General features: G+C 34.7%; 3 protein-coding genes across 3 annotated transcripts; 2 read left to right on the forward strand and 1 right to left on the reverse strand.

Annotated features, from left to right (window-relative positions):
* Positions 1-182: 182 nt before the first annotated feature.
* LOC121264711 lies at positions 183-15,887 on the reverse strand. The gene is made up of 5 exons (XM_041168000.1): positions 15,742-15,887; positions 15,539-15,665; positions 1,490-1,652; positions 897-1,126; positions 183-436 (listed from the first exon to the last, which is right to left on the reverse strand). Exons 1-5 carry the CDS (start codon positions 15,885-15,887, stop codon positions 410-412), a joined length of 693 nt encoding a protein of 230 aa, XP_041023934.1. The 3' UTR covers positions 183-409.
* A 1,940-nt stretch (positions 15,888-17,827) lies between these two features.
* Positions 17,828-22,150, forward strand: LOC121265384 (IQ domain-containing protein IQM3-like). The gene is made up of 9 exons (XM_041168996.1): positions 17,828-18,444; positions 18,542-18,656; positions 18,836-18,901; positions 19,051-19,139; positions 19,904-19,991; positions 20,164-20,310; positions 20,401-20,493; positions 20,904-21,005; positions 21,349-22,150. The coding sequence occupies exons 1-9, from the start codon at positions 18,011-18,013 to the stop codon at positions 21,862-21,864; spliced, it is 1,650 nt and encodes a 549-aa protein (XP_041024930.1). The 5' UTR covers positions 17,828-18,010; the 3' UTR covers positions 21,865-22,150.
* Positions 22,151-23,359: 1,209 nt separating this feature from the next.
* On the forward strand, positions 23,360-25,956 carry LOC121264712 (IQ domain-containing protein IQM3-like). Its single transcript, XM_041168001.1, has 9 exons — positions 23,360-23,454; positions 23,586-23,700; positions 23,858-23,923; positions 24,042-24,130; positions 24,534-24,621; positions 24,764-24,910; positions 24,991-25,083; positions 25,244-25,345; positions 25,653-25,956. Exons 1-9 carry the CDS (start codon positions 23,360-23,362, stop codon positions 25,683-25,685), a joined length of 828 nt encoding a protein of 275 aa, XP_041023935.1. The 3' UTR covers positions 25,686-25,956.
* The last annotated feature ends 676 nt before the right edge of the window (positions 25,957-26,632 follow it).

Below are 26,632 nucleotides of genomic sequence, written 5' to 3' on the forward strand. Positions count from 1 at the left end.
ACGTGTCTATCTCTCACGCATGGTAAGTTAATTAAGAGAGACTTTCCTTCATTTAGCGGCATAAGTGACGATAAACATTAGAAAATTATTAGATTTCCGAATCATCCGGTTGCGAAAATCCCTAAATCTATTTTGGTTGTTGATAGCAATAAACCCAGAATTATAGATCATATGCCAAGAGGGGCAAGATATAAGTAAGATATATAATAAATCAAATCCTCGGATAAAATAATAGAACAAATTCAAATATGACATTAGGGTGGTAAGTACTGATCCAGCCTTTTTTCTGCCTAAAACTAAGCTATAAACTACAAAATTATAAGCTATAAACTACTACAATTCATTCTCACGCCGGCGCCGTGTATTGGAGCTTGGATATTCATAGACTGACAAATGAACCAAGTACTTCTTAATCAAAGAGACTGAAGCACATTTCCTGCAACAAGTTCAAGGCAAAACAAATCAGATAATATCAAGAAACAGATCATAATATATATATATATATATGTCAACATTTTTTTTTTCTCTTGTTGGAGTACATGAAAATATATAGGTGGCACATTACATTTATTAGCCCATCTAACCTAAATAAATATATAGTACTTAAGCTGACTGCTTAGGTGGTAAAGAGATGCATGCTATATAATGATATAATCAATCTTTTTGAACGCCCTATAGGCTATAATGCGTGCAGCAGTAGTACTCAATTGAACAAGTAAAACTGTTGTTAAATTAACATGGGCAGGAAAGATCTAAGACAATGTAATTAAATTCAAAGATGTAAATTAATTAAATTTAGCATGCCACTGGACACAACTACAATTTTAATATTAGAATACGAGCGGTGAAAAATTAGAGGAAAATGATCATAATGTACGTCAAGATCAAGAGCTTACTTCATCAGATTCCTCTTTCTCCTCCACCTTTTCCAGCTCTTTCTTTGGCTCCGCAGCAGCATGAGCAACAGCACCACCATCTGCAGCGGTGGCTGCAACTGCAAAACCATCATGAGCAGAAGACATAACGGCCAACTTCTCCCGCCCAGTAGCAATAAGTTCTGTAATGTCTTTGCCCTTGACCAGTGACAGAAGAAGCACTATCTTATCATCATCAGCTTCGGCTCCAACTGCAAACCCAGATAATTAACCATACAAAATTAAACATATGCTCCTTCAAGGTTTATAATCATAAAGCTGACAACTTGCATCAGATATTCAATGTTTCAAATAAATAATTTTATTCATATATAACAATATACAGTACTACATAAAGTTGTAAACTGATCCGTAACATCCAAAATCCAACAAAGAATAACTTATTCGGATTAACAACCCTAATTAAAAAGATTCAAACTAATAGCTACGTATATACATTAATTAAAACAGTAGTACTCCTGCATCTATGCTAAAAAGATAAAATAATACACATGCATATATACAACCATAAAAGAACCTGTGAAGTGAGCCTAGAAAGAAAAAAGGGTACGTACCCGAGCCAAGGATGTTCTTGATATCTTCAGCGGAAGGGCTTGTGTTCCCTCCCAAAAGAGCCAGCAAATACGCAGCAATCACCTTCTTGTTTTCTAGAGAAAACGGGGAAAAGAGCGAGAGAGCAAACAAAAGTAATAGAGCGAGATCAGAGAATGAATAGTACTGGGCGTACACAACTTACAAGTTATTTAATTACTATTCTTTACTTTATTATTACTTTTTACTTATTTTTATACTATTTATTACTTTTTATCTATCTTTTAATATTTTATTATTACTTTTTTATTACATTTTTATTATTATTCATAAATATTTTTAACACTTCTCAATATTCCCACTATCCAAACGCCTTAATCACAGTACTGGAGACGTTTCGGCGTTGGACTGGGAGAACGCTAATCAATGACTACTGAGCGGGCCAGGGCCTGACTATCATGCGAGCCGCGTGTCCTTCAAATAAAAGGGATAATGCCTATTTTACGTGAAAATCTGAAAACAAAATTAGTAATTTCTAATTGACAATATATTCATGGCCGTTACGTACGTACGAAGTATTTAAAATCTTCTTATAGAGAGACTAATATGGAAACCAGCAATATTCATATGATCACCCTAGTTTGTATTTTTATATTAAATTAAAAAGATATCTTTTATAGCTTTTTTTAATTACGTGATTGTAGTTAAATGAGGGTTTTAATAATTTTTCATTTGTGTCATAGACCCAAAATAAATATGTCAATTTATATGTGCTACGCGGATTTGGTTTTTTTTCATTAATTTGTTGAATATTCTTATAGTTTGAAAATCGAAGACATTAGACAAGTACTACTCGTTCTACGTATGTTCATGAGTTTTGTAATTACGTTTTTAAATCTACTTTTTTTCATTGTAACAATTTTCATGAACACGTGCATGTGTATATTAAACTAATTGAGCTTAAGAATTTTACATATGATGATCTTGAAAATCTATATATGATCAATTCAGTCAAATTCTTGGAAATCCAACTTGCTTTTCAAGTAGTTTCACGGTTAAATTAATGGAAATTTAATTTAATTAATGTTTTGGAAGGTAGGTAGAATGAAAAATAGAAAAATTATACTCATCATATCTCGCTAACACTTAATTTTATTTTTTTATTTGTTTTTCTTAATAAATGTGTGAGAAATGATACTTATAAGAATTTTTTTAATTTAATAAGAATAAATTATAAAAAATATAATATAATATGCAATGTAGGTATCTGAATAAAGAGGCTAAAAAAAAATGTGAGCTCCAAACAAACTCATCACAACAATTCCAAGTTTCCAACCCAATCAAAGTAGGTTGGTTATTCACGCTGAGTTTGTCAACTACTTCCGTCCGTACGTGTATGCTCTCTCGTGCCCGTTACTTGCATGACTTGTCCTCCAATATCCCTTCATTCAAAAAAAAGAAAGAAGAAATGTATATATTAATTACTTGCATGACTTATCTTTTAAATTAAATTAAGGAATGTATATATTTTATTAGATATGATAATTTACACACAAACTTGAAAATTTAATTTTTAAAGGAGTGTTGTGTTCCAATTTTATCTTTTGCATTCCTTTTACAATTATTTGAGGTTTTATAAATACCTCGAAACCAAACTCATGATGACGGCTAAGATATTGTGAGCTTGTTTTTTAAACAAGAGGCGTTAAAATATAATTCAAGGACGTAACTAGATTGTTTTTTTAAAATATCTTATCTCATTTTATTTTATTATTATTATTTTTTTAAAATTTTATATAAAATAAAATAAATAATTTAAATTTTTTAAATTTTAAAATAAAAATAATATTAAAAAAATATATTCCAATAATATTTTATTTAATTTTTAATTTTTATCTCACCTCATCACAAATTAAATCTATTTTCTTTCTATCCATTTAAATTTTAATTTTTTAAGATAATTAATGATAATGTAATATGAGGGGGAACATACATGCTAGCTCTAGTCAGACCAATTTTGACAAATGGAACCACGTGATAATTATTTGAATAATTATTTTTATTAGTCATTATTTCCTATTTCCTATTACATATTGTATAAAAGAATAATCTCGTATTATATATATAAAAAAAATAAAAAAAAATAAAAAAACTATCCAATTTAAGGTGTAGGAATGAATAGTAATTAATGTATAATAAAATCTTAATTATTTATAAATCTATGTAGATGGATATAATATGTTAGGTTTATTATATAATAAAAATAATTTTATAATTTACATGTCCATTAATCAAATATTTTATAATTTCTTTGAATCAGGGATTTGTCTGCTACAAATTACTGTGTGAAGGGTTGACCGCTTGGTATCGGCGAGGGATAGTGTTCATCTAAAACTTTCCGATCTCGATTATTGTATATGCCACCCTGAATTACTATGGTTGACACTTGACATCGTGTGCAGGGACTTTTGAGACATCTTTATCTACGTGACATGATGCTTGTACCGTGACACGAAACAGTGAATCCCAGCACATCTAAAATTAATATTAAAAAAAAAAGAGACTATGCTACTGTCACATGTATCAATTACCATAAAAATAAATTTATAAATTAATATAATTTTGATATGTTAAATAAAAATAAATTTACAATATAACGTAATTACTAAGTTAAGATATATCAATTTATGAATTTATTTTTATACAAAATCTTACATTTATCACAGTAATTAATCATCTGAATCTACCTCTCTTGCTCTTTTTCGTTTCAAAGAGGAAAGACAGTTCTAACTTGTCCAAGTGGTTTAATTCTTCCACAAAAATTTGTACGTGCACCTTATAACTAAAACGATAGATTGTTTTTTTATTGTAATTAGGGGTGTAATGGCTCTAGTTCGATCTAATTTTAAATATATTTTAGAATTGAACCGATATATATTAGTTTTGAGATCTGAAGAATTAATATTGTACCTATTACATCTCTAAATCGATACTTTTGATTTTATCGATTTCGGTCTATTTTTTCAGTATATTAAATAATATATATATTATAGTATATTATAATATATAATGATATAGTATTAGTATAACTATTAATATAATAAACTATAGTGATAATATATAATTATTTATATGAATTTTTTTTCATCAATTACTATTCACGACTCTACACCTTATAAAAAATAATTTCATACCTTATGAAAAACACTTTCATATCCTGTGAAAAATATTTACATATCCTATAAAAAAGTTATAGATGTATAGTGTAAAAGTAAATAGTAATTAATGTATAGTAAATATCTATTTTTATAGAATTTAAAATTTTAATATTATATTAATTAGTAATTTATTATATAATACAAAATTATTTTATATAAAAATTATAAATAATAAAAAAATATTTTATAGAATATAAAAAATTAAAAAATTTATAAATATGAACATCCGGTTCGATTTGGACCGGTGTTAGAAAAATAAAATTAAAAAAAAAAAAAATAGAATCGATACTGGATTGGATCAAATTTGGTATTGTATCAAATCTACCGGTTGAGTTCGATCAGGTACGGTTGAACCGGTTCTTTTTAAATAATAATAATAAAAAAAAAAACCTGTAACATCGAGATCAAACTTGATTGTGTTCACTGTTTATGGTGGAAGTGATCAATGCCTTTCTCTGACATCTTCTGTGGACAGCTAATAAAGTTGGACTTCTTTCGACCTGCCACTGTCATGGCTCATTTATATATGGGACAAAATTAATGACTATCTCCTAAATATTTTCTTGAGTTTTCGGAAAAAATAAAAAATAAAATAAAAGGACTGACACTGTTGTTGGGGGTAGGTATATCATCTCCAAGCGATAAAGTAAGTGTGTATATTAAACGCACAAAATTAAAGCACGTACGTCAAATGATTATAAGCATGGGCGGGGTAGAATAATATAGATAGTGTCCGTCGGTCCATCAATTTGCAATACTTTTTATGGGAAGTTTTAAGTTGGGTTAGACAAATGACAATTGCCAGCTGCTTTTCATGCGATTCACCAGATTAATGAACCATCTGATACATGCACATCTCTAATTTCTTTCGTACCGTAATCATTTTTTTTTAATGAAGAATATTGTGTTGTATTTATATATTTATTTGATCTATATTTAAATATGTTGATGTGACATCATCTATTAATTTTTTAAAATTTGTTGTTTAAAACAGACTCGAGAGTTAATGTGCAATATTTCCATATTAGCATAACATTACGAGAATGATATATAAATAACATAACAAATTTTTTTTTTTAAATTTGATTAACACCAAAATTGAATATTGTAAGATTATAATATTATTTGATTCTATGACAAGAAATGATACGAGGGGTGATTGATGATAATTTTTCTACTTGGCTATGATCAAATATAGTACATGGTATCCTATCGCTTGGAAATAATTGAACGTATTATATAAACAAGAGTTTTTGTTATGAGGTGGCTTGAATTCAGATTGAACAGTGCATGTGTCGTAGGTTAGCTCGAGCGGAGGTTCACTCAGCTCGAGCGAATTCAGACAGAGAGCTTCGCTCAAGTATCGCTCGACATTCAGCTCGAGTAATATCCAAGTCAGAGAGCTTCGCTCAACCCTCGCTCGACACCCAGTTCGAGCGAGTTTAGGCAGAGAACTTCGCTCGACTCTCGCACAACTGTTGGCTTGAGCGAAGTGCAGAATATCTACGTTCGCTCGACACTCGCTCGACTTTCGCTCGAGCCAATGTTCACAAAAGTGAATTCTCACTTTTCCTATAAATATCAAACGGCGCCCACTTGTTGCCCCACTTCTTCAGAATTCATTTGGCTTGTTTTTAAGTGTTTTCTTGAGAGAGAAGTCTAGAGTGAGTTTGAGAGATAACTTCCTTGTGAAGTTTTGTTGTATTCATTTGTACTACATCTCTGTTGATAGTGAAATCTTTGATACCAACCCCACCAGTGGACGTAGGCTCATTTTGAGTCGAACCACTTAATTCTTGGAGTTCTTTCTGTGTGATTGTCATCAATTTCTTTTTCGTTTAGTTCCGCTACTATACTTCGAGTTAGTCTTAGCTACACTTATTCCCAACAAACTGGTATCAGAGCTTGGCTCAGGGTGATCTGGAGGGATGGCTATGGCTAAGTTCGAAGTGGAGAAATTTGACGGTCAGAACAGTTTCAGTCTATTGCGCTTCAAGATGAAGGCTTTACTGCGACAACAGGGCTTGTCAAAAGTATTAGAAGTGTTGGTATCTGACGGCTCCTTCGAAAGAAGAAGAAGAAAAGGTACACAGTACTATTCTTTTGTCACTATCTGATGGAGTTTTAAGAGAGGTTGCTGACGAGGAGACTGCAACTGGTCTCTGGTCGGCACTTGAGAATCTGTACATGAAGAGATCTCTCACCAACCGGTTGTATTTGAAACAACGGTTATACACTCTCAAAATGAAGGAAGGTACTCTTATTTCTAAACACCTAGATGAATTTAATAAAATCATTATGGATCTGAGGAACATAGATATTAAGCTTGAAGAAGAAGATCAAGCGTTAATTATTTTATGTTCATTACCCACATCTTTTGAGAACTTTGTGAATTCCATGTTGTATGGTAGAAATACAATTTCCTTGGTTGATGTAAAGTCTGCTTTGAATTCTAAGGAGTTGAGGAATAAACTGAGTGTGAAGAACACTAATGAACAAGCTAGTGGCTTGTTTGTTAAAGGGTCCTCAAGCAGGGGTAGATCGAATGACAGGGGTTCAGAGAAGAATAAAGGGAAATCCAGGGGCAGTTCACAAACAACGGTTAGTAAGAAAAACGTCAAATGTCATTACTGCCATAAGTTTGGTCACTACAAGAACGAGTGTCCAAAATTGAAAAACAAAGAGGACAGTACTAGTTCATCTAATGCTGTTAGTGTTACTGATGATAGGTCTAACGACCTAGATCTTGTTCTAGCAATTAGCGACTCCAATAGTCGCTTTAGCGACAAGTGGGTCATGGACTCAGCTTGCACTTTCCATATGTGTCCCAAGAGGGACTGGTTCACTAACTATGAATCGGTCAACGGAGGCTCCATTTTGTTAGGGAATGATATGGGTTGCAAAATTGCTGGAATTGGTTCAGTCAGAATTAAGATGTTTGATGGAATTGTCCGGACATTGTCTAATGTTCGACACATTCCAGATTTGAAAAAGAATCTTATTTTTTTGGGTACTCTTGATTCTCTGGACTACAAGTACACTAGTGAAGGTGGAGCTATCAGAGTCAGTAAGGGCTCTATAGTTGTGATGAAAGGAGATAAGACAAATGATCTTTATTTCCTTCAGGGCTCTACAGTGACAGGTGCAGCTGCAGTGTCAGTTTCAGATGATCCAGATATATATGTCACTCGTTTGTGGCATATGCGTTTGGGTCATATGAGTGAAAAGGAAATGTCAATTTTGAGTAAGCAGGATTTGTTATGTAATCAGAAGATAGAGAAACTGAATTTCTATGAACACTGTGTGTTTGGCAAACAGTGCAGGGTTCAGTTCTCTACAGGGGTTCACAGAACCAAAAGTTCTGTGGACTATATTCATTCTGATCTTTGGGGCCCATCTTCCGTCCCGTCAAAAGGTGGAGCTCAATATTTGCTTACGTTCATTGATGATTTCTCACGGAAGGTTTGAGTTTACTTTTTGAAGAAGAAAAGTGATGTATTTGTTAACTTCAGACAGTAGAAAGCTTTGATTGAAAATCAGACGGGCAAGAAAATCAAGCGACTTCGCACTGACAATGGTATGGAGTTTTGCGGAGGTGAGTTTGATGAATTCTGCAGAAATGAGGGTATTGCTAGACATCGTACAGTTAGACATACTCCACAGCAAAATGGGATAGCTGAACGGATGAACAGGACTCTCTTGGAGAGAGCTCGCAGCATGTTTTCTAATGCAGGTTTGGCTAAGGATTTCTGGGCTGAAGCAATCAACACGGCCTGTTACTTGGTCAATCGTTCTCCAACCACAGCGATTGGTTTGAAGACTCCAAATGAGGTATGGTCTGATACTCCTGCTGATTATTCAAATTTGAAAGTTTTTGGTTGTCCTGCATATTTCCATGTTAATGATGGAAAACTTGAGCCAAGGGCAAAGAATGCCATATTCATTGGGTATGCCAGTGGGGTGAAGGGATTCAGGTTGTGGTGTACTGATCCTAAATCACTCAAGTTTGTGATCAGTAGGGATGTCACTTTTGATAAAAAATCCATGCTTAGTCCGAGAAAGGAGAATTCTGAGTCTACAAGACAAGAACAGGATGTTAGAAAGCAGGTGGAGTTCCAGGTGGAAGCATCACAAGGGCTGCCCAGTGGCGCCCAAGATCATACTATTGTAGATGAGCATGATTCTGATTCGAGTAGCGGCGCACAAGGTGAACAAGACTACAGTATAGCGACTGGTAGACAGAAGAGGCAGATTAGACCACCTCAGAGATATGCTCATGCAGATATGGTGATGTATGCTCTTACTACGGCAGATAATATTGTTGGACAGGAACCCTGAACTTTGGGTTAATATTTGATAGAGATGTCGATCTCAGTTCCAAAGTTACTGGTTTTGTTGATTCTGATTATGCTGGAGATTTAGATAAAAGAAGATCATTGACAGGTTATGTTTTCACTCTGTGTGGGTCAGCTATTAGTTGGAAAGCAACACTGCAATCCACTGTTGCTTTATCAACTACCGAGGCAGAGTACATGGCAGCAGCAGAGGCTGTTAATGAGGCCATTTGGTTGAAAGGCTTAATCAATGATTTGGGTTTACAACAAGATTGGATCTCATTATTCTGTGACAGTCAGAGTGCAATACATTTGACCAAAAATCAAATGTATCATGAAAGAACGAAGCACATTGATGTCAGGTACCATTTTCTCAGAGAGATTGTTATAGAGCGTGCTATACAGATTCTGAAGATTGCTACTACAGAGAATCCAGCAGATATGATGACTAAGCCAGTTGCAGTATACAAGTTCAAACTTTGTTTGGACTTAATTGGTGTTCGCATTTTGTTATTCTCGTAAGGGATTTGGTGGTGGGGATTGGTTTTGTGGTCGGAGGTTTTTTGTGTTTTGGCAGAGTTCAAGCCAAGGTGGAGATTTGTTATGAGGTGGCTTGAATTCATATTGAACAGTACATGTGTCGTAGGTTCGCTCGAGCTGAGGTTCACTCAGCTCGAGCGACTTCAGACAGAGAGTTTCGCTCGACATTCGCTCGACACTCAGCTCGAGCGAATTCAGACAGAGAGCTTCGCTCGACATTCGCTCGACACTCAGCTCGAGCGAATTCAGACAGAGAGCTTCGCTCAAGTATCGCTCGACATTCAGCTCGAGCAATATCCAAGTCAGAGAGCTTCGCTCAACCCTCGCTCGACACTCAGCTCGAGCGAGTTCAGGCAGAGAGCTTCGCTCGACTCTCGCACAACTGTTGGCTTGAGCGAAGTGCAGAATATCTACGTTCGCTCGACGTTCGCTTGAGCCAATGTTCACAAAAGTGAATTCTCACTTTTCCTATAAATATCAAACGGCGCCCACTTCTTGCCCCACTTCTTCAGAATTCATTTGGCTTGTTTTTAAGTGTTTTCTTGAGAGAGAAGTCTAGAGTGAGTTTGAGAGATAACTTCCTTGTGAAGTTTTGTTGTATTCATTTGTACTCCATCTCTGTTGATAGTGAAATCTTCGATACCGACCCCACCAGTGGACGTAGGCTCATTTTGAGTCGAACCACTTAATTCTTGGTGTTCTTTCTGTGTGATTGTCATCAATTTCTTTTTCGTTTAGTTCCGCTACTATACTTCGAGTTAGTCTTAGCTACATTTATTTCCAACAATTTTGTTATTCAGCTGTCTACACGGCACATAATGTCTACTTAATTTTTTTTTATTCTTTTTAATTTAATTGAGTTATTATACTTATCATTCTTACATCACATATTTGCTAAAGAAAAAATAAAAAATAAAATTTGAGCAATAATCTGGGCATGATATATATTAATCACTAGTAGTCTTTTATAAAATTATATGTTTAAAGATCGAGTGTTTATATTTATAATCCTTTCTATTTAAAAAATAAATGGTTCGAAAGTAATATGTTATATGTTGCAAGATTGATTGGAGCCCAAATTCATATTCTAAAATCATAAAAGTAATAGTACTTGACGAAATGAAATCACTGTTTTGTCTCTTTCACGGGGAATTAAATTGCTAAAAGTATATTTGGGTCGATGGAGTGCGAATATTAATGATTGTATCAAACATATATGTAGGACAAAAACAATATATATATATATATATATATATATTAATTGATATATATATGTGGAAATTGCATGCATGGTTCTTTAATTATTTAATTAGCAATATTATTGACTCTACGTCGCTAATTAACAAAAATAACTGCGAACAAAACCTGCAACTAATGAAAATATTAAAATAGATTATAAATACTAGATTCCATTTGTACGGCAGTTGGGGGGTATATAGGATCAGTACTGTCACATTCTTTTAGAAAATCAATTAGATTTTTATTTAATTAATAAAATATTTTCCTAATATAATATATATTAGGTAAGTTCTTGCGACAGGAAAGGTCAACCTTAATGTGAGATATTAAAAATTAATGCGTACGTGATGAAGAGCTGGCAGCACTCATGTATGCATGCATCGGCATCCTCCTAATCATGGGTGCATGGACATGACATATATCTGTCATAATATTATATATGCGAATCGAACGATTATATATATCCCAATTACAACGAGACTTTGATCATATACACACATATTTTATTATTTCCTATATAAACACAACCACCCCTCAAGGCCATTACTCATTTCATATATATAAGTGGGAAATGCCAGTGCTACTGTGACCGAAAAGGAATTCGAAATTTTAGTTTACTCGATCTCCTATAATTTTATGTGTTTAGTTCTATTATTTTATTCAAGTATGTCTATCAACTGTACATTTTATTTGATTAGCTACGCATGCATTCATTTGAAATAACAAGCTATAACTTCCAAGTCAATTTCATCTTCTCTTTTATTTTTTCTTTAAAAAAAAAAAAAAAAAACTCCTCCCTGGCCTGTACAATTTACGTGACCATTATTATCAAAAAGTAATACTATATATAATTTTTAAAAAAAATATTTTTTTTTATGTGAATCATTTATCTATTTTAAAATATACAAGACTTACGCACGTTAAAATTACAAATATAATTTCCCTAAAAGAATCCTAGCTAGCCTCGACCCAAATCCTATATACATGCGGCCGGACACTTACCGTTTCAATACGAGTGATGATAAATTAAAATATTATTAGTCATAACTAAAACCGATCGATCATGGAAGGAAAATGGGAGGGATCGAACCGGGGATTCCGTTCATTTGTTCCATTCTAGTTTTTTTTTTTTTTAGTTTTTTTTATAATGATTAAGAAAATATTGTTTAATAATATTGTAATATTTTTTCTTTTTTTAAAATATTTAAAAAGAGTTAAAAAAATTATGTGACTTTTTTTCTTTTTTTAAAATATTTAAAAGTGTTAAAAAAATTATATAAAAAAATATTAAATTATTAAACAACATTTTCTTAATCACTGTATAAAAAAAAACAAAAAACAAAAAATAATAATTGGATGCTTGAACGGGATCCCCTGCAGGATCCCTAGCATTGCCATCACGAAAAGAACCACTGCACAATTAATTGCATAATTATATCATCAAATGATCACATGCATGATTAACTACACACTGACATAAGCTTTAGCCGTCTCCCCTCCCTCTAAAAACTTAAGGAATCTAAATTTGATTTTCGTCGGGGGAAAAGGTCTCGACTTCCTTCTTCTTCCTATTCCTCTCTCATTTCTTCCATCAATTTATATTGTCTATTAAGATAATTCTTTTTATTTAATTTTATTTTACTTTTTTTAAAGTCAAAAAATACAGATTTACAGCTTTCCAGCAAATCTCGAGAAATACGCTCAACACAAGCAGATCACTCCCAAGTTGAAAATTGTTCGGAGGAAAGTGGCACTTTTGCGAAAATCACTGCGAGTGGTCCTCACACGCCACCCCTTCATGTAGCTTTTCTTGCCACATGCGCTAGATCATCGGACTCACCAGTACCAGATCTTTTAAATCTGATATTTGTGGTTGAAAAGAGATAAGCGTGTTGCCTTTACAAGTTGTCACAGGAGATTTTGAAGTCTACTGGAATTAGTCCAAACTGTAGTCAATTCTTTTTCGCATCTATCTTACTGCTTTCCTTTTTAATTTTCTTATTGTTAATTAAAATAAAAAATAGTTCGTCTCTTGAACTTTTGTTTGTAGAGGTTGAGTTTTCTCATTTTATGAAGAGTGAGATTGGGCTGTTTCTTGAAAATTTGTCTGTAGATAGTATCGATAATAGTGAAGACCAGACCAGTCACAAAAGGAAATAGTATACTTGTGGAGCTCTAAATGTATTATTTTAATTTATGATGTTATGTTTGATATGAGAACATCCTAAAATGTATCCGCTCATGGATGTAAATTTCTTGATGAATGAAGGATGACAATTTTCTTTAAAAAAACTACACACTTACACGTGTGTGTAGAGAGAGAGAGAGAGAGAGAGATGGATCCTCCTTACAAGTGTTCTACTGGTCCAGGTCATGCAGCAAACCCTAGTCACGTTATCCCATCTTGTCCCCCATAGCTTTGACATTTCTGTAGAGAGAAAACACTATAGACGAAAAGTAGCCCAAATTTTTTTTTTTTTTTAAAAAATGAATGGAATGACGAAGACTGCCACCATATACAATATGATATGTATTAATATAGACCCCACTATACAACGACCAGACGATTAAATAATCTTGCCACTAATACATTGGGAAAGATTATGCAAAATTTGCATCGATCCCTTGGCCGAGTATCTAGTCAGAATTCGTGTCACACACTTTCCATTAGATCACCACGAAACCACGAAATAGTCCCTCTGCAATATATATATATATATATATATATATATATATATATATATATGTGGCCATTATACCTCAACGACTATGTAAACTACCCTAGTCATAATAATTAATGTTGCTTAGAAAACGACTTGCGTGACACTTTATCTCTTTCTTTATTTAATTTTTTTAAATGATTTTGTCCTAGTCCACGATTTACCGCAATCAGGATTTGAAATTATATAAAGTTAATCATCAATTAATTTGAGAGTGTATAAACAAGCATACACTACGTTGTGCAATTAGTGGTAATTAGATCGTATTGCAATGACCGTGCATGCATGCCGATCATTATTTTGACCCGAAAAAAAATTAAAAAATTGTAAACTACATGATCCACATGCATGCATACTCTTATTTTAAAACCGTGTCTCCGCGGTTTAGATCCCGTTTGGTTGTTAAATTGATCGGAGTTTAATTCAGTACAGTTTAATTTAAGTTAAATCTAACATCTAAATACCTAACTCTCAAATTACTAAACTCATTCCAATTCAAAATCTCTTTACACGTGGGATCCACAATCTTTTTCAATTCAACACTTATTTACACATGGAACCCACAACTTTTTTGAACTTTTCATAAATACATCTAAACTCATTTTAGTATCCAAACGTATTTAGGCTTCGTTTGAAACTAGGGTGTGTGTGGATGTTGAAGTGAGTTGAGTTGAGTTGAGTTGTGATGATAAAATATTATTAGAATATTATTTTTTAATAATATTATTATTTTAAAATTTGAAAAAGTTGAATTGTTTATTATATTTTGTATTGGAATTTGAAAAAGTTGTAATGATGAGTTGAGATGAGTTGAGGTGAGTTTGGTAACCAAACGAAGCCGTATCATCTCAACTCATCTCAATTCATCATTACAACTTTTTCAAATCCCAATACAAAATATAATAAACAATTCAACTTTCTCAAATCCCAAAATAATAATAATATTAAAAAATAATATTCTAACAATATTTTATCATCTCAACTCAACTCAACTCAACTCACTTCAACATCCAAACACAACCTTAAACTCATCTTAGTTGGACCACACAAAACTCACTCTATCATCTTAACTCACTTCTATTCAAAAAGAACTCAGCTCAACTCAATATCCAAACACAGCGTGTCATCGTCTCCTTCTATATATATAAGAATACAGTCAAAACAAATAAAAAAATACAACAAATTAAGATTGTGTTTGGGTAGTGAAGTATTTTTAGATATTCTGTGAATAATAATAAAAAAGTAATAAAAATTTAATAATAAAATATTGAATAGTAGTAAAAAATAATAAAAAAGTAATAAAAAAATAATAAATAATAATTATGTATTATAGAATACCCTCAATATCGAAACTAGGCCTAATTAACTTGGTCCACGTACGTACGCGTAAAATTGAATTTTAAAACGTACGTCGGAGTACTACGTACGTACCTACGAAAAAAAACATCCTCTAATATACGTTAGAAATACACGACCAATATTTACAGACATCCTCTAATCAGTAATTCTGGTGAAGCAAAGAGTCTGCCCGCCCGCTTCAACTTCAAAACCACAGCCACGACCAAAGACTAAAGGAAAATGATTTACAGATAACATTTTATATAATTATGTTTTAAAAAGATATTTTTATAAAATATCTTATAAAAATAATATTATTTTATAAAAATATCTTATTTTATAATATTGTTGTTTTATAATATTTTATACAATCATGTTTTAAATAAAAGATATTTTTATAAAATAGTTTATAAAAATAATATTATTTTATAAAAATATCCTATTTTATAACAGAAACTCTACTTACAACCGGCTGGGGGAACCCCCGCGTAACCGGTTGCATAAAAAATTTATTTCTTTTCACCTTCTCATTTCATTCTCTCTCTTTCTCTTTCCTCAATCGATTTCTCTCTCGAGCTCACTGGAAAATCACCTTCGCTGTTTAACCTTTCTCTCAGGACTCATCTCGCCGTAAACAACCCAGAAACCACAAACAGCCCTCATCATCACAAAGTGCTGCTCACCTCTGAAAATCCACCACTGCATGGCCAACCCACGAAAGCCCTTCTCACGGTTCTGTGGCGCCCCAGTAGCTTCGCAACGTCACTCCAACCCTTGCGGGCATCCCTGCTTCTAGTCCCTCTCCACTGCCTGCACCAGGCATCCGTAATGGACTCAAACACCACCACCTTTCGAGCCAAACCAAACGTTTCAAACGTGCACCCACCTCGCCCCCATTGTTCTCCCTCTCCCTTCCTTTTCTTCTCTGTGAACATCACCGTAGCCACCTTGTAACACCATGATATACAGCCTGCTGCAAACATCCGTAATGGACGCACCACCGTAGGTAGGAACCGCTGCGTGCTCTTCCATAGCCAGCATCAGGACCCACAAAACCACAAGAGAAAACCTCCACCGTTACACGACTTCCACACCCACGACATTATTGCACCATGCACACGATGACAACCAACGGCCCATTTTCGCAACCGCACACCGCTGTCAAGCCGTATCTTTGCCACCAGAATCCAAGCGGAGGGCCACCACCTCATGCCTCCTACAGACAGTCTTCCAGCGCACGTACCGCTGCATGCAAGCCTCCTCCTCCTCTGTTTTTCTACACCGAAATAGAGCAACGTCACCCCAAACTTAAGAGCAAGCCGCCGCACTTCTGCTCCTCCGCGAACCACCTTCCACCTCCAAAACATGCAGGACACACGACGGAAGCAACCAGCCGTCAAGAGCGAAAACCAGAGCTGCTCTGTTTTGAGGCCTTGGAGGCAGAGTATCGTCGTCCAAACCGAGAGCCGTTCCTTGCCACATTTGGGCACCGACGCCACCGTCAGCAGTAACAGACGATGCTGGAGATCAAGGACGGAATGCTTCAGCTTCACAGGAACTCTCTGGTTTTGCTCAAGGAACGACGGCCGTAGACAGACCCATTTCAATTTCAATTTCCCTCCTTTGCATATTTCGTTTGTTTTCCACGCCCTTTTTTTTTTTAATATTAAAATATCAATTGACGTAGTGCCACGTCAGTCGGTTTCGCGCTGGTTCCGCACCGGCAGTTGTATATAGAAGAACTGATTCTATAATATTGTTGTACAAATGTAAGGTATCATATACATAGATATATATATATATAAAGTAACGATAAATACACAATACTTTACACAATACTTTTTTAAGACACATGTTATAAAATATGATTTCCATAGACGGACTCGCTTAAAATGTGGACCTCGTGACCTTTACACAGACTTCAAGGTCTTCCCACTTATTATTTGCATTACAACTTACAGGTCGATTATTTAAAGTGTTCCCTAATTTCCTCCTTTAACAAAACAAACATTTCAAGAGTTTTATATTTATATTTTTCAAGAAAAATATAACTAAATGTAGCTAAAAGTATATTTCAGGAAATATAAAAAATTAAATTATATATATTTTTCAATCGAATGAATATAAGTAAAAGCATATATGACCATCAAATTATTATATGTTAATGAGAAAACTGAATGAGTTAAAAGTGCTCTATACTTTTCTTTCATTAATACTTCAATACTAAGGCCCTATTGATATACAATTCAGATGAGATAAAATAAGATATTTTAAATAATAATAAAATTTTTTTTAAGTTAAAATGAGATGAGATAGTTTATAAAAAAATATATATTTAGATAGTGATATGAAATGAAATAGTTTTAAATTTGTGGAATTCGAAAAAGGCGTGGGTCTCGCGATATTTATAGAATATCCAAATCCTTGAGATTTTACACTGTTCACGTACTTTTCACGTCTAGTTATACTATTAATTTACTGTTTAAACTGTTCACTGTTTATTTAAGTGAATGTTTTTAAAATTTAAAGATATTCGGCTATGTTTGGATGTTGAGCTGAGTTGAGTTCTTTATGAATACTAGTGAGTTGAGTAGTGGAGGGAGTTATATGGGATCCATCTAAATCGAGTTTAAAATGTGTTTGGATGTTAAGATAAATTTAGTATTTTTTATAAAAATTTGAAAAAGGTTGTACATCTCATATATAAAGATGTTTTAAATTGAAAAAGGTTGTGAGTCTCATGTGTAAGAAAATTTTGAGTTGAAATGAGTTTAATAATTTAAGAGTTAAGTATTTAAATATTAAATTTAATTTAAAATTAGACTAAACTTAACTGAATTTGAAAACCAAACATATTCTCATGTTTAGATGAACAAAACTCTAAAACCGTATAGTCCAAACGAGTTACTTTGGTCATCCAAATCGGGCCTAAATTTATAAACATAAGGTTAGTTGCAATATAAAAGCACAATATTCACCCGACATCACTTATGTGGCATGTCATGTTGATATTTGAGAAGGGATAAAACAAAGGACAGGTGGGTTTCCCGGTAAAGCACGTCCGTATATAACTCTCCGTGGACCTCCGGAACTCGCTCTCTGTCTCTCTCTCTCGCTCCCAATCCTCCATTGACTGACTGTTTCTGAGTCGTGAAATGGAGGTTCAAACACAAGCTGTTTCAAGCTTTGTGCTCCAGTCAAAGACTCCAGTCTCTTCTTACTCTGTTGACGAAATGAACCTGTCCTCCACAGAGTTCGCTTCCCACGAAGACTTCCCGACCTCCGGCACGCCCGAATCATCCCCCACGGGCACTCCGAATACCGACGGTTTGGACTCTCACGAGGCCGTTAATGAACCGCCATCGGTAAATGGTGGTCAAAGAGGCGAAGGCCATGGAGCAACGGCTTTTACTTCCGAAGATAGCGACGGGTCGCTGGAGACTGACGTGGAATCCACGCTGCTGGTGGGCTCCACCGGGAATGAGCCGGGCTCACTGGGAAGCGCGGCGGTGAAGATGCAGAAGGTCTACCGGAGCTATCGCACGCGGCGTAGGTTAGCGGACTCCGCGGTTGTAGCCGAAGAGCTCTGGTGGGTGGAAGTTATCTCCGAGCTAATTATTCTTTGTTTCTATTTACTTATTAATTTGTTGAAATTAAAAGAAAAGAAAATGAGGATGCTTTTTTAGGTGGCAAGCGTTAGACTTTGCTAGACTGAACCACAGTACGATTTCTTTCTTCAATTTCTTGAAGCCCGAGAGCTTGGCTTCGAAGTGGAGTCGTATTACCTTGAATGCATCTAAGGTTATAATTCCTTACTTTTCTTCATTTTTTAATATCTAGTTTGGTTCTTATGTTTTTCTTTGGGATCAGAAAAGAACAAGCTGTAATAGTTACCGTATGGATACTTGTCGTGATTTGGGAAATAGACGATTTGGGTGAAGTGAGTTAAGATCATGCAAATTTGGATCTTTTTTGGGCAGGTAGGAAAAGGTTTGTCCGAAGATGCCAAGGCACAAAAATTGGCCTTTCAGCATTGGATTGAAGCTGTAATTACCTTCTTCTTTTAGCCTTCTTGCTTATGATTTTGATCAAAATGAACCATTTATCTAATAGATTGATTTTCCGTTGTGTTGTAAACTTGTAATTCTGATATATCTGTGTATCTTACTTTTCTCAATATTACTAAAATTTTTAGATTGATCCGCGGCATCGCTATGGTCATAGCTTGCATTTGTACTACGAAGAGTGGTGCAACGCGGATGCCGGTCAGCCATTTTTCTACTGGTAAGAAAAGTTTCGCTCCCAGAATATAGTAAGCTATACGAGAAGTTATTTGTCCGAGTTTATGGTATTGGTCCTGTTGGGAATTTAATACTTCAAAATTTTAAATGGGTTATTATCCAAAACTAATATAATTCATCTGTGAGAAATGTTTGAGCCCTGTGAGTTGAATTTGTTTCAGAATTGTGTAAAACAACCAACTTTTGATGAACATCATCAATATCTCCTTGTGCTTGTTCTGGGGTTATTGTAATAATACAAGGTCCATTTGGCCAGAATCAATCAAATATGTTTCACAAGGAGTTCTTTGTACTATTACATTAAACTGGAAAAAACCCTGGTTATCGGTTAGCCAGACCATGTGGTTTTTTTATGGTACTTGTGTGACATGTGGATCAATTGCCATATATTTAGGGCAGATTTCTCTGAACGATGGCTCAACATTAACATTACATTCCACACCCATTCTGTTGATGCCGGGTACTGATCCATTTCTTAGGTGGAGTTTCATTCAATCAGAATATTATGGTAATAAAGGATTTCCATGTTATGTATGCTGCAAATGATCTGGAAGACGCACATTCTGTCAGAATTTTTTTTTTCGTTACACGATAATATGTAAAAACAATGTTGAGGGAAAAAAGAACAAGATGTATGAATCGGAGTTATTTTTTGCTTCTTGCCGATGCTGATACAGTTTTCATATGGTAAGAAGTATGTCTCTTGCAATGTGTTGTGCTAAGTTTTGTTACAACTACTTTCTGCAGGTTGGATGTAGGTGATGGCAAGGATCTAGATCTCAAACAATGCCCAAGATCAAAGCTGCGTCAACAGTGCATCAAGTATCTTGGACCTGTATGCTCTTGCAAAAATCAAACTGAAACCTGTTATCAACTGAAATTGAGTATTGATTGCAATGCAATTTGTTGCATAATGAAATACAATTTTTTAAGGATCTTGGAGTTTTTGCCAACCTGACATTCTAATTTTCTTTGCATCCCTTCTCTTTTTTATTTCCTGGAATTAGCAAGAGAGGAAGCATTATGAATATGTAGTAGTTGAAGGGAAAATAATTCACAAACAAACTGGAGATGTCCTTGATACAATGGACGGGTCAGACAGGACTAAGTGGATATTTGTTATGAGCACCTCCAAGAAACTCTATGCTGGTCGGGTAAGAGATTAAGAAAAGCTGAAGATCAATTTCTTTCTGACGAGTTTCTATTGTTTCCAGAACAACTAATATATTTTTAATTCCTCACAGAAAAAGAAGGGAGAGTTCCACCATTCTAGTTTCTTGGCTGGAGGAACTACATTAGCTGCTGGAAGGCTAGTGGCAGAGCATGGAATTCTGAAGGTATCGTTGCGAAAGATTTATACATGGAAAAGCTGTAGGTAGTGGCATGGGGACTGATTTATCTGAACAAAAGTTTATTGTTTAAATTGGGTACCCATTTTTAGATCGTATCCATGGCTCTGTCTTCATCGATAGCATCTTTTTCTTTCTTCTCGTTTTCATTTTTTATTAATTTTAACCATTTTCGTGAAATTGATAAATTATTAATCAAATACTCTTATGCATTGTTTATTCCTGAAAGGCCAAGTAATTCATGAATACTACATAGTAGATGCCATATTTTTTTCACCCTACACTCTATTTTTTCGTTAGTTTCTATTTTCCGTCAAATACCTCTGATGATGTCAAATTGAAATTCTAGTATATCATGCTTATCTCCCATCTAATCATTTTTTATTATAATTTTTCAGTCCATCTCTGCATATAGTGGACATTACCGGCCGACAGATGACAAGCTTGACAGTTTTTTATCTTTACTAAAGGAAAACGGTGTGAATCTTAATGAAGTGCAGGTAATTTCTGTCTGACCTCATTGTCTCATAATTTTGCGATATTGAAAACTCGATGATTACCTGGCAAAGCAGAATTCAGATAGTGGAAAAAAAAATTTAGGCTAAAATGTGGAAAGGTGATTGGTTAAAGCTCTCACAGAATGCACTAGATTTTGTTCTAGCCAGGAGTTGTTTCTTGTCAAACATTCTGGCCATATATGTCCTTGAAATTCTTGTTACTTGGGCAGAAAAATGGATTTTATCTGTCCTCCTAACCTCATTTGTCTTTTGTCTGTTTCAATTCAATGTTAAAATGATATCTCATGCAATTGCCTGACAATATGTTTTGCATCCATTTCTTTAGATATATAAGGCAAACGAAGATTCTGATAGTTATGATGACATCAAACTGGGAGGTGGGGCTGCACTTGAAGTTTTGACAAACTCAAAAACCAACGACTTGGAAGTTCCAGATAAAGAGAAGGAAACCCCATCCTTAGAATCAACTGAAATTCCTCAAACTGAAACTCAAAGCAATTACAAAAGGACTTTATCTGGCGGTCTTCAGAGCCCGAGAGCTGAGGTGCCTAAGACCGCAATATTGCAACGAATTAGTTCCAAGAAGGCAGCAAAATCATACCAATTAGGGAATCAGCTCTCACTCAAGTGGTCATCTGGAGCTGGACCAAGAATTGGTTGTGTTGCTGACTACCCTGTAGAACTGAGAGTACAGGCCTTGGAGTTTGTCAATCTATCTCCAAGATTTCCACCCACACCTTCAGCCTACAGGCGAATGGCTGGTCTTGCATCACCAAATGCATCCCCTTCAACTCAACCCGCATCAGATCTCAGTAATGGCGATGGGACCTCTGGCGATTGAATCCAAATATCACCACGTTTAGTATTTCGTATCTGATCTGTTCTGCATGTCACCTCAAACCCTCTTGGAATGGTCAAAGCATTATCTTGTTTACATCTAATCAAGGTTCCATAGTTTCAACACTCTCGCTGTTTTGCCCACCATATTGAAAATTTCAAAATGTCAACAATGTGAGGCAACTATTGTCACAGTAGAACCTTGTTTGTATCCTGTTGTCCATCTTCTATATTTTAGAGTTTGCTTTCTATGGAATGGAAATAAAATTGTACGATATATTGGAGCAATATATTCAAGGTTTTCCCTCTTGGCTCTAAAGCTTCCCCCCTCACGCGAATTACTCTCTGCATCATAGCGGCTCAATAAGGTGTTCATAGGACATTGCAGAAAGTTCCTGAAAACCGGTACAAGGAGTCGGAACCATATGATTTTTTTTCAATATATGTATATACATATATGTTTTCTTTCACGAATCATGAATTTAACTAAATGATAACATACAGGGAAAATTAAAAAAAGCTAACAAGTTGAATAATCATTCACAAAATTTCTCTCTTTCTCTCTCTCTCTCTCTATATATATATATGGAAAATACTTTAAACACAAATGGATTAGATAAAATTAAATCTATAAACTTATGTTGCTTGATGTGGTACGTCAGATTGTAAAATTACTTTTATTGTAAAGTAGATCTAACGTTTTCAATAAAATCACATCAATTTATATATTTATTTTTGTATAATCTCTTTATGTATGTAACATTTATGTGTGTGTGTGGACGAAGAGCCAAAGATAATGACCAAAGCATCAGTTGGTCACTCCCACAAGGAGTAGTAGGTATTGGTGTCTTTGATCATGTGGTTCTCTGACCAAAAACAAAGACGACTTTCGAAGGAGGAAGTCCAACTTCATTTTCCAAAAAATTTCCTTTAAATATTCTAATCAAATCTGGTAAGCATCCAACCACTTATAGTATGGCCATTTTCTTCCAATCAAATTTACACGTCACACACCTACGTAAAAAGTATTGGCTGTCGTCGCTAACATTCTTCCTTGTATAATTATGTAGAAAACATCCACTTACCTCTATTCTTTTTTTTAAAACAATCCACTTACCTCTTTGATAATTAATATGGCCATTTTCTTTCTTCTTTTTTCTCTAATTAGGCATTTATCCAACCATTAAAACAATTTTTTTTACCCTCCTTTTCTTTTGTGAACTCATTGTGTCTCACGTACCATCCCACTTTCTCCCTCTCTGCAGAACTTCATGCAAATGAGGTTCAAAGTGGACCACGTGAAAATCAAGATCATATCAATATATGATTATTTTGAAAAAAAATAAGAGCACGAGTATAAATTTGATGCGTACGCAGCTTTCCCGCGAAAGCCACACATTACTACTGACTGAAACTCCTAAAAACTACAGAGTACTCCCTCTCTGATCAGTCTCAGGCGGTCCTCTTAACTTCTCTCAACGACGAGACAACCTTACACAATGGATCAGGCTTTCGCTGCAGTGAAGTTGCAGAACATGTACCGGAGTTTTCGCCACCGGCGCATGTTAGCGGACACCATCATAATGGAGCTCTGGTATACACACACGCACATACATATATGTGCAGCTTGAAACCTCTTAATTAATTCGATTATAGCGATCGCTTTCTATTTGTTTGATTATCGAATGTTAACTGAAAAATGAGGGTATATATATGATTGAGAAGGGGGCACGCGATAGACTTTGCGAGACTGAATATCAGCACAACTTTCTTCTTCCAGTGCATCAACGAGAGAAGTTCTAATACTCGGTGGACTCGGATTGGCTTCAATGCTTCTATCGTATGTAATTAAATTTGATTCATTTATGTAGTAACTTTTGTTTTCGCTTTTGTTATTTTTCAAACACACTTGCTAGCTAGCTAGCTAGCTTGTCGCAAGAAACCTGATTTTATAAGTTCATGAGTCGATCATTGTGAAAATTGAACTTTGTGGATAGGTGGGCAGAGGAATGTCTGAAAACGACGAGGCGCAAATATTGGCTTTTCAGCATTGGATTGAAGCTGTAATATATAGTTTGATCTCCTCTAACCCCTAGTTCATCTTGATAATCTATGACTTCAAGTACTATATTAATTATATAGTACTCATGATCTCGTACGGTGTTTTAATCGGATTGTTAGATTGATCCAAGGCATCGCTATGGGCATTACTTGCGTTTGTACTACAACCGATGGTGTGCATCGAATGCTAGTCAGCCTTTTTTTTACTGGTAACCAAAAATCTGCTTAAAGGATAGATGTACGTGAGAAAGTGTTTATGACAATATTAATGCATGGGCGGGGATCGAGTTCTTTAATTGAGAAGATTGCTCAATCTCTATGAATTGAATTTCATGTCAGATGAATCAAAATAAACATATCTTGTTAGTCTGGTGCAATTGCTGCTTCATCACCTTAGCTAAACATGGCATTATTAATTAATTCATCCTTACAAATATTTAATAGGTGAAAGGCAGTTGTTATATATGCTTTAGTCATAATTTACAGCTTAGAGGCCATATATATAGGAGTATGTATCTTGAGTAAAAGTGCAGACTAGCTCTCAAATGAATTCTTTAGTTCTAGTAAATTTGTTTTTGCTTGAAAAGTTTATATATTAGTTTTACTGTGCAGGATGGATCTAGGAGCTGGCAAAGAGATCGATCTCCCAGAATGCTCGAGATCAATGCTTCACGAACAAAGCGTTAAGTATCTTGGACCTGTATGTGCAGCATCCATATATCATATAATTAATTTAGTACATTTATTTATTGATATTGAGCCTCTTGGATATTTTTGCATATAAAATGAATGAAAGTGCGAAGGTCTTCTTTTAGTGTGAATTGTTTATCTGGTGGAATTAGCTAGAGAGGAACCAATACGAATACACCGTTTCTGAGGGGAAAGTTATCCATAAACAGAGTGGACATTACCTTCATACAATTAGAGGATCACAAGGTGCCAAATGGATATTCGTTGTGAGCACCTCAGGCAGGCTCTACGTCGGAAAGGTAACATTATATACAAGAGACTACACAAGAAAAAAAAAGAGAGCATTATTTCGATCTTTAATATTGTTAAAATCTAACAGAAAGAGAAAGGAAGGTTCCATCATTCTAGCTTCTTGGCTGGAGGAGCAACAATAGCTGCCGGAAGCCTAGTGGCAGAGCACGGAATTCTCAAGGTACAGTTCGATCGTAGGGATTCATATGTACGTGGGAAAGTTGTTGAGAGTGGCGACATATAATATTGGCCATGCAATTAATTAAGTAAAGGAGCTGGTGCATGCATAACCTGTTTTGTTTTTCTCCGGCTTCTAATCCTTGATTGCTTTGACGTTTCAGTCCATATCTGGATTTAGTGGACATTACAGGCCTACAAATGAGAGCATTGAACGCTTTTTATTCTTTCTAGGAGACCATGGAGTGAACCTTAAGGGAGTTCAGGTAACTGTTCTCTCTCACCACGTTTTCTTGCAACTCATGTTTGGTCCTGTAAAGCTCGACCAATTGGCGGACAAGGATTTCGAATGTTTGATTAGAATTTGGGTCAAAATTAAATCGATTAAAATCCCCACAAATTGTCATGTCCTTGATTTCTAAGATGGTTATTTCATATGCGGCTGCTCATGCATGGACTTTTACGAGTTTTTCTTTTCTAATCACATGATTGCCCTGCTCGTGGTCTGGTCTCTCTTGTATTTTAGTCAGTTTGTCTGATGATGATCATGTTGTTTGCATTGCTTCTTGTCAGATAGATAGGGTTACTCCTGTAATTGCTTGCTAGTGTGGTTGGCACGACTTGAGCTAGGAGCCGGGAAGCATGGTTCTTCGTTTCGGTTGATGTTCAATATATATGATGAGAAGAAATATTGCTGAGTTTCAAGCATGATGGAATCTAATATCACACAATTTAACATTAAATGCAAATCATTGGAAGGCTTTCAAAATGTTTATCTCCAACAATTATCTTGCTTTTTGTATATATACACAAGCAGACTCGATCGTAATTAGAGGCTGTTTATTTGTGATAGTAAATAAATGAGCATGTTACCTCGAGCTACAAACAGATCATCATAATCAAAATATACAACTTACACAAAATGGACCAGTTATTAATAGATATAAATGGCGATACCATAGATAATGGTATCTCTCGTCGAAGATGGCAAATAACTGTTCAAATATTCCATTATGATCAACCTTTCAGCTTCACTATTTCATGATCACTTTCCGGACAGAAAATGGGTTGCTTGCATCTTGCAGAGCTTGAATTTGAGCACACAGGCATATGGTGTGTTATCGATTAGCTGCGCTTGTTTTCCTTTGTAAAAGTAACTGACCCTGCTAATTTTAACAAAAATTTGACGAGTTCTGTAGTTATTAGTCAGTTAAAGAAAAAGACTTGGAGTACTACAGGTTCATGAACAGTTGATCCGGACATTTGAAATATGAAAAATATTTTAGTCACAAAAAATCTCATAAAAATAAATTCATAAACTGACACGACTTGATGCAGTACATCAGATTGTAAAGTTACTTTTATTGTAAAATATATAAAATATATTATATAAAAACATATCAATTTATAAGTTTACTTTTGTGATTATAACACATTCTCTTCTTACATTTTATTATTGAAAATGTGTTCTACATCTAGCTGATCCAGTTCTAATAAAAACTGAATTCAAACCTTCACGGCTTCACCTCAAGAAGACATGTCCATTTATATGG

The sequence above is a fragment of the Juglans microcarpa x Juglans regia genome, chromosome 5D (assembly GCF_004785595.1).
Source record: "Juglans microcarpa x Juglans regia isolate MS1-56 chromosome 5D, Jm3101_v1.0, whole genome shotgun sequence".
Classification (NCBI taxonomy): Eukaryota; Viridiplantae; Streptophyta; class Magnoliopsida; order Fagales; family Juglandaceae; genus Juglans; species Juglans microcarpa x Juglans regia.

Bases quoted from the DNA above. Each gene is read 5' to 3' on its own strand.
- LOC121264712 (XM_041168001.1), top strand. From the start codon at position 23,360: ATGGATCAGGCTTTCGCTGCAGTGAAGTTGCAGAACATGTACCGGAGT. The intron at 23,924-24,041 runs GTAATATATAGT...TCGGATTGTTAG, and splicing joins TTCAGCATTGGATTGAAGCT to ATTGATCCAAGGCATCGCTA. The intron at 24,131-24,533 runs GTAACCAAAAAT...TTTACTGTGCAG, and splicing joins AGTCAGCCTTTTTTTTACTG to GATGGATCTAGGAGCTGGCA.
- LOC121264711 (XM_041168000.1), bottom strand. From the start codon at position 15,887: ATGGAAGAGCACGCAGCGGTTCCTACCTACGGTGGTGCGTCCATTACG. The intron at 1,653-15,538 runs GTGAGCAGCACT...GTGTACGCCCAG, and splicing joins GCAGTGGTGGATTTTCAGAG to TACTATTCATTCTCTGATCT. The intron at 1,127-1,489 runs GTACGTACCCTT...CTGGGTTTGCAG, and splicing joins CAAGAACATCCTTGGCTCGG to TTGGAGCCGAAGCTGATGAT.
- LOC121265384 (XM_041168996.1), top strand. From the start codon at position 18,011: ATGGAGGTTCAAACACAAGCTGTTTCAAGCTTTGTGCTCCAGTCAAAG. The intron at 18,445-18,541 runs GTGGGTGGAAGT...ATGCTTTTTTAG, and splicing joins GTTGTAGCCGAAGAGCTCTG to GTGGCAAGCGTTAGACTTTG. The intron at 19,140-19,903 runs GTAAGAAAAGTT...TACTTTCTGCAG, and splicing joins GGTCAGCCATTTTTCTACTG to GTTGGATGTAGGTGATGGCA.